At 46.2% G+C, this 12,831-nt stretch overlaps 1 protein-coding gene across 2 annotated transcripts; it reads right to left on the bottom strand.

Moving 5' to 3' along the window:
• Nucleotides 1-3,382: 3,382 nt before the first annotated feature.
• cpsf2 (cleavage and polyadenylation specific factor 2) lies at nt 3,383-12,743 on the bottom strand. 2 transcript variants are annotated; one of them, XM_036549701.1, is made up of 15 exons: nt 12,599-12,743; nt 11,693-11,869; nt 11,410-11,569; nt 10,838-10,943; nt 10,602-10,731; nt 10,375-10,490; nt 9,762-9,949; nt 8,813-9,103; nt 7,790-7,890; nt 7,494-7,697; nt 7,225-7,377; nt 6,590-6,815; nt 5,969-6,280; nt 5,230-5,364; nt 3,383-4,261 (listed from the first exon to the last, which is right to left on the bottom strand). In XM_036549701.1, the coding sequence occupies exons 2-15, from the start codon at nt 11,839-11,841 to the stop codon at nt 4,169-4,171; spliced, it is 2,364 nt and encodes a 787-aa protein (XP_036405594.1). In that variant the 5' UTR covers nt 11,842-11,869; nt 12,599-12,743; the 3' UTR covers nt 3,383-4,168. The 2 variants fall into 2 exon arrangements, with proteins under 2 accessions (XP_036405594.1, XP_036405595.1); XM_036549702.1 differs by having other exon boundaries at nt 12,708-12,741.
• Between the last annotated feature and the right edge of the window lie 88 nt (nt 12,744-12,831).

Raw genomic sequence — 12,831 nt, forward strand, 5'->3', positions numbered from 1 at the left:
AAAAATGCCCAATTCATCTGAGCAAAAAATATTCCAGTCATTGTTTTTTTTTTTCCATGTTCAATCACATTTTTCTTGATTACCCAAATGTAACATGGGTATGAATGTTTCAGGAGGGAGCTGAATTTAAAACAATAAAGTTGCACTCAAAATGTCTACTTTGTGGTCATTTACCAGGTTACTGTGAATCTGACCATTAATGCCTCATCCTGGAACCTTCAGTGTGGAATTAACCGTATACCTACAGTACTGGATTAGTATCTGTCATTCCTATGACATTCACTTTATCATTCACTTTGCACTGTTTTTTATATACATATCCAGTACTATTCAACTCCAAATCATTCAAACTGTCCTATAGCCAATTTTTGCCCCCCTGTTGGTGGCCCCTCCAATTTTCTGCCAATTTTGGGCAATTGAATGTCCCCATTTAGCCTGGTGGTGGAAATTCACCCCTGAAAGCTCTTAAAAGTCCTAAAAGCGCCTGCCGTCATTGACCTCATGTTCGCGACGCTAAACACAGAGCTTTCATCCTCCTTCAGTCACTGATCAAATTCAGACTCAGAAAAAGCACTTGTTCCTACTGCCTCAATGGCTTCCTGCATGCTGCCACTGTTTGGTAATGTCACCCTAATCGCTTTTTCAATCGTTCTGCCGATTTTCCCAGGTGATTCACAGACTAGTCAACAAAAAAGTAATTTTTTTAAAATGACAATCACGCCCTCTGGCCAGTGCCCTATTAGAGTCTTTTATAAAGTCCTGAATGATACTGTATGTCTTGACATTAAACATTATGGCTGACATCTCTGCTAACCTATCAAAGGCCTTTCAAACTGATATCGGGCTAACCAAATCATTCATCTCAAAGTCTAAAAATAATGTTGAGGACAGCGCTGAGTATGTCATATCTAAGAAGTGTCTTTTCTAATTATGCTCTCTTAAGCAGAAGCGGCTCAACAGGATGCATTTCAGCTGATTATGGCTGGAATAATGAGCTATCGTCTGCACTACAGCCCTGCCTTCAGACATCACATGCTCCTATCCTTACTGTCAGGACCTGTGTAGTCTGTAACATTTTGTGTACAGACACACACGAATATATATATATATATATATATATATATATATATATATATATATATATATATATATATATATATGTGTATATATATATATATATATATATATATATATATATGTATGTATACACACATACATGTAATATAAAGACCCCAACACCGCTCACTCTGAAATATGCAATGGCAGTGAGAATGGCCAATTACTTTCAGTTATGGCAAATCTGTACACTGTTTTACACAGCAAATCATACAGGAGTAAACAAAGCATCTCCATCACCTGCCACAACAGCAATTGAGAAATGCCTTTTCCCTGGCAGCGGTCCAGCCGTAACGTCTGTAGACTTCCAAACGAGCGTCTCTCAATTGTAGTTAACCGTGATCAGCGGATTACGTAAGAGGATAACATCAGTATTAGTGTTATTCAGAGTAAGAGGTTCAAACTTCTGATGCATTAACATGGTTTACAAGTGGAAAGACATGATACGCTGTGACACTGGGGCCCATTAAGAGACAGAGGTTGCGGGAGGGATTACACTACAATGTGTTTGGGCATTAGAATAATACAACAGGAGCAGCCCATCACGGTCCCTACGGTTTCCTGCGTGCGGAGAGGTTTCCTCCCCCACACGGCACTAAAAGCATCTCCCTTCATTAAGATTCATGCCATAAGGAATTCCTCATCCAATGAAAGATGAGAGTGCTGTAATGGAAGCCTCCAATGAATTCTCATGCAAAGGGAACACATTAGCCTACACTCCCGGTGACTGAAGAAATCAGATCTTCAGTTGATCCACAGAACTCAGATCAATGTGCAGAATGAGAGTACATTCCACGCAACCCTAAAGATCTTCCTTTCCATGGAGGCCAATTCGGACTTCTCAGACACTTTTTCACCCTCCACCATTTAACTGTGACATGACGGTTTTAATCAGTATCAACTGGTCGATCTGGATACAAGAAAACAACTACAAAAATACTTCTGACCTGAAAATAAACTGGAATCCAGACACTGATCATATATTTGTGTGACGTGTCATCAAAATCAAATACATCAGGACATGTTAGAGACTGGAATTCAGAAAAAAAGACATTTAGATGGTGTCCTAAGGAAGCCAACCTATTCATATCATATCACAATGTTGGCAACAAGCAATGTGAACCTACTGCACGTAAACCTTCAAACTTCCCTGCATGGGTTGGCCTGCTTGTCCCGACTAGTGTAGAATTATGGGCGGCATGGGGTCACCTTGACATGTGAAAAGCAATAGAGTTCTCAAGACCAATGAGGAAAACAGTAGTCTGGCCAATTCAGAAACACGAAAGCACTTTCAGAGATGACGCAATGCCACATCTCCCCAGCAGGGGGCAGACAGACTGCCCACTGGCTGTGTCTTGCAGCAGACTCCCAATTGCATTGCCCAGCTTAGCTGCTTGTTACATTAAAATGGGGCTTCTGTGACAGCGTCAGCATTATGAAAACTAAGAGGATTAGCTGATGGACATTTCTGGCGTTCTTGGGTCAATTATCAAAATGAAAAGCAGTGACCGGGTAGGCTCTGGCACGCTTGGTGCCAGAGACACAACCCTTTCCATCGCAGAAGGGGTTACTGAAGTTCACACAGAAAAATCACTGGGCTATTTCTACAATGGTTTTTTTTTTGTGGACTGCGTGGATAATGGAAGGGCATTTAAGTAATGTTTTTAAAGTACAAAATGGCATTGTTTTATACAGTAGCATAATCTTCAATGCGTGTGCGTGCGTAACTATCATCTATCTGATCGGGCACAATTCCGTAAACATTTTTAGTGAAAATAAAAGGCATGACTTTCCTCACACAACACGAAAGGAGATTCAAATCTGATTCTGACCGGCTGTTGTCAGATCCTAGTTCTGGATGCCGACAGGGCTCTGGGCTGGTTTTTCTTCCTGCCCTGTGAGGGTGGGTGGAGCTACAGAAACCGACTGTGTCACAGCGATGTTCCGATAAAGTATGACTGAACAACTCCACAGCTGTCGCACCCTGGGGATTTGTGTTTAGCTGTAAATGTAATTAGCGGATGCAATGAGCAGCTACCGTGGGGTAGTTCACCTTTCTGTGAGAGTTATCACAGAGAGGAACACAGAACAAGGTCTCTTTCCCTTAAGGGCTTTCATGACTGCCAAATCTCACTTCTGCCTCAGTGTTTAACTTGGGTTGTTCTGTCGGTGGTTTGTGACTGAAGTCCATCTTCAACCACAGTGTTTCAATGAGGGTTGCTCATTAGAGAAAGGGGCCAGAACAGTAAATGGATTCAGTGGGAAAATAACTTTATAAGGGCTTGGTAGAGGATTAGACTGTGTTATACAGCTGGCAAAGAGGACAGGGTTGAGACAAGGCACCTTCACAGCAAGTCCATTTGTGTTGTGTTGTGCACAACAGTCTTAAATATGAATATTAAAAGTGAAAATTGAACCATGAAGAAAGCTATAAGATGCTTAACTTAGGCTTCATAAAAGAAAGCTATGGTAACATCTCACAGTAAATCTTAACAAGTAACAAGACCTCAAAAAGAAGGAGCACTGTGTGTGAGGCAACATGAAATGTCAGAAAAATGTCTCCATCTGGTGTTGGCCGCGGTGTTTACCTCCTGAGCGTAATCACGTTAAATAAAACACACATTTTCACTCTTTCTGACCGGTCGTTCCATGTCCCCGTCCACTAATTCTAACAAAACTCCTCTTTCAATAATATGACGCTCACAACAGCAGCTTTATTCCAAACGTGTATTTTCTGAGAAAGAACAGAACGTTTCAGTCTGGCGTGCAACACCGTCCGCTGCAGGGTTTCTCCAGTTCAGAGGTAAGTTTTTTTAGGGGAAAGCCCTGAAGGTCGAAAGTGCGCCCCTCCGGGGAGGGGGGGGGGCTGGTCAGAGCGGAACATCATCTGCTGCAGCCTGTGGACAAACAATACAAAACGCAACAAAAAGACAGGGCTGGCGAGGACAGCGCCGCGGGCGCCCCCCTGACAGGAACAGTGGCCAAAGCTCGCCGTCGTGATCCGCCAAGCTGGCCCTCACAGGACGGGGTCCCCCGTCCGGCGGCCGAGCCCCTACACCACGGCATACTGCTGGTAGAGCAGGTCACGGATTTTGTAGTAGTCATCACACAGACAGCCTTCTAAGCCGATTCGCCCCGCTTCGGTCTGGAAAACAAAGGCAGGAGAACACGGGTCACGGGCATTATGACGCCGTTTTTATTCAATTTCTCAACGGGATCGCCTCCGGCCACCTCCACGTGCGGAGGGAGGACCTTGAAATTTTCAAACCGCTGCGGTCTGAAACCGTCAACAGTTGCGTCTGCGTCCAAACAGGCACATCAATCCAACATGCTTTGGTGTCGCGTGTTTATTTTCGACACCTTCATCCTGTTGTAAGGATTGCAAGTAGCTAACTAGCCTGCCAACACAGGGCCCGACAACCCACATCTTCAGGCGCTGCTCTAGGAGCATCAGTCCTATCTACACATCAAACTTCTACTCTAGCTCCTTATATTAAATACCTAACTGCACTTTGTCTAGCTACATTCACAACCTCGGGCTTGTTACTTTTGACTGTGTCTGTTTTGTTGCCTGTGGTTACCCCCTGTTATCTGCACCTGATGTTGCTTCCCGTGATGACCTTGCAAGTTACTTTGGATAAAAGCATCTGCAGAATGAATAAATGTGCTGTAAATGTACTGGTTAACAAAATTACATTATCAAGTTCCCCAGAAGGGAGGGAAAAATCTGCACCGTAGTAGAGTTTGCCATCTTGCTAACTTAATTTAAATTATCTCGCTGGTCAATAACATCAGCCTTCTCTTTGCCTTATTGCCTTATTATGGCAATGGGTCTTTAAACATTATTCCTAAAATATTAAGATTTTGCATGCTACATAGTGAACTTTGGACACAAAATGGGTCAAATCTTTTTGTCTTAATTACACATTACACATAATTACAGCAATCTACCATGTATGGATTTTTTTCCTTCAATGTCGAACTATCATGGAATTATTTTTACTAATTATTATTTTATTAATATTAATCATTATCATTATTGTTATATTATTATTCATGTGGAATTATTCATGATTATTTACTGTATGGACCTGCTTGTGGTATGAAACTCACCCTGCGAACTGCGACCAGGTTATTGCAGACCAGCACTCCTCCCACAAACTCTGCCTGTATTCCCTCTCGCAGCAGAACCTGCTTGAAGTCCGACAGGCGTGGCTCGTTGATGAAGACGGACTGATGGCCTGGGATCTGTGGAAAACAGAACCACGACTGAGGTCAGAACTACTACCACAGCCTTGCTCCTCTCTCCTGCTGATCTAAATCCAACTCCCCTCTCTCCTGCTCACCTAAGATCTGCTCCCCTCTGTCTTACTGATCTCAGCTCTGCACCCCTCTCTCCTGCTGATCTAAGCCCTGCTCCTCTCTCCTCTCCTGCTGATTGAAGCCCTGCTCCTGTCTCGTCTCCTGCTGATCTAAGCCCTGCTCCTCTCTCCTCTCCTGCTGATCTAAGCCCTGCTCCTCTCTAAGCCCTGCTCCTCTCTCCTCTCCTGCTGATCTAAGCCCTGCTCCTCTCTCCTCTCCTGATCTAAGCCCTGCTCCTCTCTCCTCTCCTGCTGATCTAAGCCCTGCTCCTCTCTCCTCTCCTGCTGATCTAAGCTCTGCTCCTCTCTCCTCTCCTGATCTTAGCCCTGCTCCTCTCTCCTCTCCTGCTGATCTAAGCTCTGCTCCTCTCTCCTCTCCTGATCTTAGCTCTGCTCCTCTCTCCTCTCCTCCTAACAGGCCTAGCTCCTTTTCTGCCCTGAGCTCTTTTTCTTTCAGTGCAGCTTATCAGGCTGCAGGTCCCCTCTGGTACCTCGTGCGACGGCAGCGGCTCCAGGGTGGGAATGACGTCGCTCTCCTCGGACACCTCCTTCTCGTCCTCTCCGAACAGGTTCTTCATGGCCCGCTGCTGCGCCACAGCGCTGTGGTCTGCCGAGAGGTCGGGGGTCACCTCCATGGGCAGCTCGCCCTCCTCGGCCTCCTCCTTCATCTCGCCCTCCTCCACCACCACGCCCGTGTCCACCTTGATGACGCGCATGTCCAGCACGCCGTCGATCCAGGCGAGCTCCGTGTCCTTGGCCTTGCAGAACTGCAGCGAGCTGACCAGCGAGTCCTTCAGCCGCACCTGCAGACCCAGCCCAACAGCAAGCCTTTAGCAACACACACACATGCATGCGCGCACACACACACGGACGTACATACACAATCCCGCACAGGCTTCACAGCACAACACTTGCATCTGCACACACAAAACTGTAGCTGTCCATACACACAATGATAATAAGACTACGTAACTCTACATTCACACACGTTTACAGACATGTCCGCATTGTATTTCAGCCATGTGCCACTCCACAGAACGTCTCTTGTGGGCATCAGTCAGTATCTTAGGCACAGGCAGTGCCGCGGTCAGTACTTGTGAACGTAAGTGCACCTGGTAGATGTGGGTCTCGCTGGTGGCGTCCACAGTCTCCTGCAGTTTGGGCGTGTACACCTTGATGTCCTTCCCGCTGAAGGCCTTGCAGGATTCGGCCAGGTCCAGGCTGGCCTCAGGGGGGCCGTGCACGATCACCAGCTGCCGCGGCTTCATCTGGTTTATGATCTTTTTGATGGAGTCGCCATCTGACCGGCCCTCGTAATCAATGTAGGTTATTCTGGCTCTGAGAACAGGAGGGCACAAAACACACTTTATCCCCCTCTTGCCTTCATTCTAATTAATATTCTGTAAGGGTCTTTCTTCTGCCTTCTAGAATTGCAGTTTATGTTAACGTAATACAGAAATAAAAGAAAGATAAAGTCAGGTAGATAAAGAAGATAAAGATCAGACAAGTGACTGACATATCAGGACATATTCAAAGATACTGAAATAAAAACAGATTCTTTGATCTGTAATTACGAAAGGAGCTTTTTTTCCTAATCCTCTCCGTGTTCTCCATATCAACGCATGCTGTGGAGAAGGTGCACAGCCTTCATCTCTAGACTCCACGGGAAAGATCTATGCTCCCTTACTCTATGGTATAGAGGATCACAAGAAAATCTCTGTGGTCCGTTTGAAAGATGTATACTCACTTGATCTCTATGGTCTCTGTGGTGGCTGTACATTTGGTGGGCACATCTGAGAGGTCCTGATCCATAGGCTCGTCCCCGTTTGCCATTCCTGACTCCAGCTTGCTCTTCTCCTCCTCAGTGGCTTGGAGTTCAGGAACCAGGAACTCTTCCGGTCTGTCGACAACCATGAGGAACAACACATGAGCAGACATCCTACTAACTCCCAACGACGGTAACTCGATGGCGTTACGGACAGGTCTAAATTTCGGTTCACTGCGGCGAGGACGTACCGGATGATCTCCCCGTACTCGTCCCACTTGATCCTCTCCTCGTGCGAGGGGAACATGGGGTAGGACTTCTTGGCCTGCTTGAAGAAGCTGCCCTTGCGGCCTCCCTCCCCCTTCATCATCAGGTCGTGGTGCTTGGTCTTCACCACCGCCGGCTGCTCCAGGTCGTCCTCCAGATCGCTCTCGTCGCTGGAGTCCACGTCCACCCTGCGGCAGCACGAAAGCACACGTTCACACTCCTGCTCACTCGCCTTACGGACCTCACAGAATGTACGGTATAGGTGTGTTCATCAGCTCACTCTTTTGCCTGTTCCAGTTTTTTGGCAGCCTCTTTTTTGAGCCTTTCCTTCTCAAGGTACTCTTCAAGTTCCCGACCTTCCAGCTTCATCCGTTTCCTAATCTAAATTTGAGGAAGAAGGGATCATTATTGCAGATCATTTTGATGACACTACAGCCCACTACATGTATTACCTTACCATTCACATTATATTCCTGCAATGTCTTCATTTCAAATGAGCAAACAATCAAATGCCATAAACATTTTTACAGAATAGCAGTTTGCATGTGAAAGGTGCTGCACCCTTTTTATTTTTACTGAAATGTATTATTCATCCCATTTGTGAGCACAAAGTACATCTGTTCATGCTGTCTGTCTGGATTTCTTCAATGTCAATTCTCAGGTGCTGAGAGGAGGCATCTTCTGTGCTAAAGCTACTGAGGATGCCCTGAAGAAGCAGCGATTTTAAGTTGCACTACAGCACATTTGCAATTGTGCTCGGTCACAGGGTTAATCAGACAGAACAGAAATGAACAGAAAGAAATGCTGGGGAATTATTTCATTCTTCATGCAAAGCCAAGCATTTCACCCGAATACATCTGTAGCCTTTCTCAGTCGTCCTGTTTACAAACAGACATAATACCAATAGTGTAACCTTGCCTCCAACCATCAGTGATAAAGGAAACAAATGTAGCGTAGCATCTTTGATATGCAAATTCCGTTTTCTATTAAAATGCCTGCTGACAAGTCAAATTTGCAGTGATTTTAAATGGAGGGCGAAAAAAAAACCCGACACATGGTTTTGTAATGCATTCAAACTGGGAAAACTAGTCAACAATGTCCACTGAAAATGAAAATCTCTCTCCAGTGTGAAAATGACTTGTTCAACAATGAAGTCAAGGTTGACCGATGTTATATAAATGTGTTATGTGACTCGCGCTCGGTACCATGCTCCAAGGATTGGAATGTCGCCTGCTTATAAACACATGTCACAATGCTGGCTGGCCATCATCTCTTCCCACGCCTTAACCCCGCCAGGACTCACCTCCAGGTCCAGGATCCTCTCCCCGGGGTTGTCGATGAGGTACCGTGCCAGGGTTCCGGGCGTGGTCCGGTAAGTCAGGATTACCGAGTTCTTGGGGTCTCGGCACCACTGTATGAAGAGCTCCCGGGAGAAGCCGGACTCCAGGTCGGGCTGGCTGCTCAGCACCACCTTCGGGCTGGGCACGCGAGCCAGGTCTGCCAGGCTGTGGCACAGCGACAGGTGGCGGAACTGGAAGGGGTTGTTCCTCTTGTCCTCGAAGCATCTCATCAACTTGTCGCTCATCCACTCCACCTACGCGGAAAGGTCGGTCATTTCACCAGTTCTAGCGTCTACTGCACTGATTCACCTGGCCTGTGTTAGCCGGCTTTTACACCTGTGTTCTGCACTTGTATACACTAAGCACCAGTATCTACAGCCTCAGTTTCCTTCAATGCCTTCTGCATTACGATACTGAACCAGAGTTATGAATGGTCCCAATACTTATCCAGTTAAAAGACCCAAAGAAATATGAATGTTGATCTAAAGTAGAGAGTAGGGAACCGAGTATCAAAGGGAGAACCCACCAGCAAGAATCATAGTGAGAAACTGAGGGGAGGGAGGGAGGAAAGAGACTGATTTTGTCTTGTGAAAAAAAATGCTCATCCTTCTAAAGAATTGTGTATCTTTCCAAACTTCCTCCTCGTGCTGAGCATATAAATAGTCCATCCTTCTAGGGCAAAAAGGTGTGCATTTCCATCTGCTTAATGTATAGCCATCTGCAATCATGTGAGAGATGGTACCAAACAACAACTGCTCGTGTAAACATAAATGAACAGGAAGTGCTGCTTGTTGCCAGCTGGACTTAACTGGAGAGGGAAAGAGAAAAATACCAAAGAAACAGAGGGGGGAGGGGGAGGAAGAAAGGTAAACACACAGCGCTGACAGAGAGAGGAAGAGCGCTGCGACAGACCTGGGACTTGGAGAACTCCACCACGTTGTAGCTGACGTTGTTGAGCAGGGCGAGGGAGTAGACTCCGAGCCCGGCGTCCTTCGTCCTCCAGATTTGGTCCAGCAGCTGCGCGAGCTCCAGCACGCGGCCCGCCGTATCCACGGCGATGAGCACGTTCCCGTCGCCGCGCAGCGTCTCCATCACGTTGGCTGAGGGGGCGATAGGGTGAGGAATGTGTTAGAGGACCTCTCTCCCCTGTGGGCTGCCACCTTCTCTTACAGCTACTGCCTAATTAATGATCAATCCTGTCAAGCAGATGGATTCTGAACTTCAGCTTCAGAGAGCTTCAGCTTCAGACAGCTTCACAGCATAGACTTGAAGTAGCTGAAGTCAGTGAGCACATTTATAATTCTTACATTACGAACTATATGGTTAACAGACACTAAATAACAGCTTGAATAAAATCCATTTTTATGGCTGGACATTTATTGAAGAAAATCAGGTTTAGTACCTTACTCAAGGGTACAACAGCAGTGCCCACTAAACCTGCATCCCGGGGTTTATAAGACCTGTGCCTCATCACTACATTATAATAGTTCATAGATCCCCCACCCTGTTACTGTACTGAACTCACTGAGCAGCTGCTCGTCGCGCTGTTTCCGCCGCGGCTGCACGTAGGTGGCGTTGAAGGAGTCCGTGATGAGCAGGGAGGGCCTGTTCACCATCTCCAGGGAACAGCCGTTCAGGTGTCTGCGCAAGCACACGGAAAGGCATTTCACTGAAACCGAGCGCTGCGCAGCAGAACAACGGCCTCCCCAAACCGAGAGAAGTCACATTGCCACCCTCGCTCCGTACACTTACATCTCCCTCTTGTGGTTGAAGTCCACGGCATACACGATCTCCTCCTCCCCGTCCTTCACTATCTTCCAGATGGTCCCCCCGATCATGTGACCCGCAGGGAGGGGAGTGATGGACAGGCCGTGCCCTTTACCTGTGAATGCAGCAGCCTCTTTCAGAGCTCAGCTGCTTGTGATACTGACGGTATTGAAACAACAAGCAGCTCACAACTTGTGTTCTACTTTCTGATGTATGCTTACCTTTCAAGTTGACAATCTGTGAATACTTTAACTGCTGTATTTTGTCAAAGGCAGAGTCCACATCGTCCAGGGTAAACAGGGTAAAGTCCTCAGTGTTGTGACGAGACTGACAAAACATAGGGGGCACTGGTGAGAACTATTCCCAAACAATATCATTCCCCCATTTAACACTGACTCTGTTCACTGACCACAGATAGAATGTACTGAATTGGTGGTTTCAATACAGTAACAGCTCTGCCACACAAGCTCTGTGGAATGGACATTCCTACAAGTTCCTCAGAGTCTTTTTTTTGCCTTTATTACCTTCCCTGTCAGGCCTGGCCAAATGTATGGTGACAGCCTTCCTTTAAACTGAGATAATGCAGAAAAACTGACCAATCAAAACCAGCTAGATGTTTGTGACCATAGCTGTGACTGATCAACAATCATCTTCAGCAGAGATCCTGACAGCTATCTGCGATCAGCGACATATGCGAATTGGAAATGACTCAATCATGCCTAATATGACTCCCCTATCCCCTCCCCCACCCCCTCCCAGACACGCCGACTTCAGACACACCCGATCGCCTCACCTGGTACAGGTCGTACATGAACATCTGTCCCATCTTGTACACAGGAATGGTGGCGTAAATGGTGCAGTTGAGGCCCAGCTTCCCCACTGCGTAGGGCAAAGCCCCCAGGTGCAGGGGATCGGGGTGGGAGAGGAGGACTGCATCCACCTGGTGAACATGCCTGGGGAGACAGAAGCACATCAGAGCCCGGCCGCATCATGCCAGTCCACTACCGGGCCATGTCGTCCACTATTGGCAAACCCCGGCAAAGAAAGGGATCAGGGTGACGCTTTCTACAAGGCACCTTTTCATGGCATCGATGATGTCCATGGAGAAGCTCTCATCCCAGCCGCAGTCGAGCAGGAAGCGGAACTCGTCCACCTGCAGAAGGTAGCAGAGCGCAGATTCCTCCTGCACCCCCGACAGGGCTGTCAGCTTGATAATCGACGTCATTCTCCTCAACTACAGCAAGCGGTTCACACTGACAGGATGGAAGGATAAACATTGGTCATAATCCTTGAATACTGCTATTACTGTTATAATTATTCGCATATTCATCGGCATTCATCTTCACGCCCACACGCACTTTAACTCTTTCGGAAACAGCTACGGAGCACAATATAAACAAGATCCACAAAATCTATCTTGATCACGAAATAACTCTGTACATATATGAACTCAAGTGTTTACCCTTAGCTAGGAAACTAGCTAAGTGTGTGTTGTCGGTATTAATCACCAAAGATTTATATGTAAATTGAGTTAGTTAACTCGCCAACTACCGGCTAGATAATTACAGAAGTTAGCTGTGGGCACAAAGAAACGGCTAACGTTAGTACCTATTTATCTAACTGTAACCAAATGGACGAAATACAGAAAAAAACTAAAAATCAGAGCCTATCTTCTTAGGCGTGGAGTTTTCTTTATTGCCTAAAATGAAACAAGAACGTTACCTAGCGTTAGCTGCCTGCCCTGCAAGTTTAACTATAACTTAGCAGCGTTTCCGACCTGCTAAATATACAGCCCGAAAGGTTTAGGTAGCTAGATAAACGATTTAATTACTGTTAATGACGACCCTTACGTGCAAGAAAGTGGTAATTACAACAAGCTAGGTAGCTGCTCAGCTAGCCATCCAAGCATGTTAGCCAAGCTAGTTCAAAATAAACCAGCTAGCTTTTAGAAACTAAACATATAAAGAGTAACGTTATCATACCATGAACTCATGAGGTTAACAGTTGTTTGTTAATTTATAATTACACTACGTTGCAAGTTATTTAGCTACATAACATCTTCGGTAGACAGTTAATTGCATTTTATTTTACATTCATACACCGCACTTTGTTCCACTATCAGGACGCCATTTCTGCCGCCGTAGGGGTGAAAGTTCAACTGGCTGTACCATTCAAATAATTCCGTCATGTTCTATTGAAACCGTGATGATACGAG

This window comes from Megalops cyprinoides, chromosome 17 (assembly GCF_013368585.1).
Source record: "Megalops cyprinoides isolate fMegCyp1 chromosome 17, fMegCyp1.pri, whole genome shotgun sequence".
NCBI lineage: Eukaryota > Metazoa > Chordata > Actinopteri > Elopiformes > Megalopidae > Megalops > Megalops cyprinoides.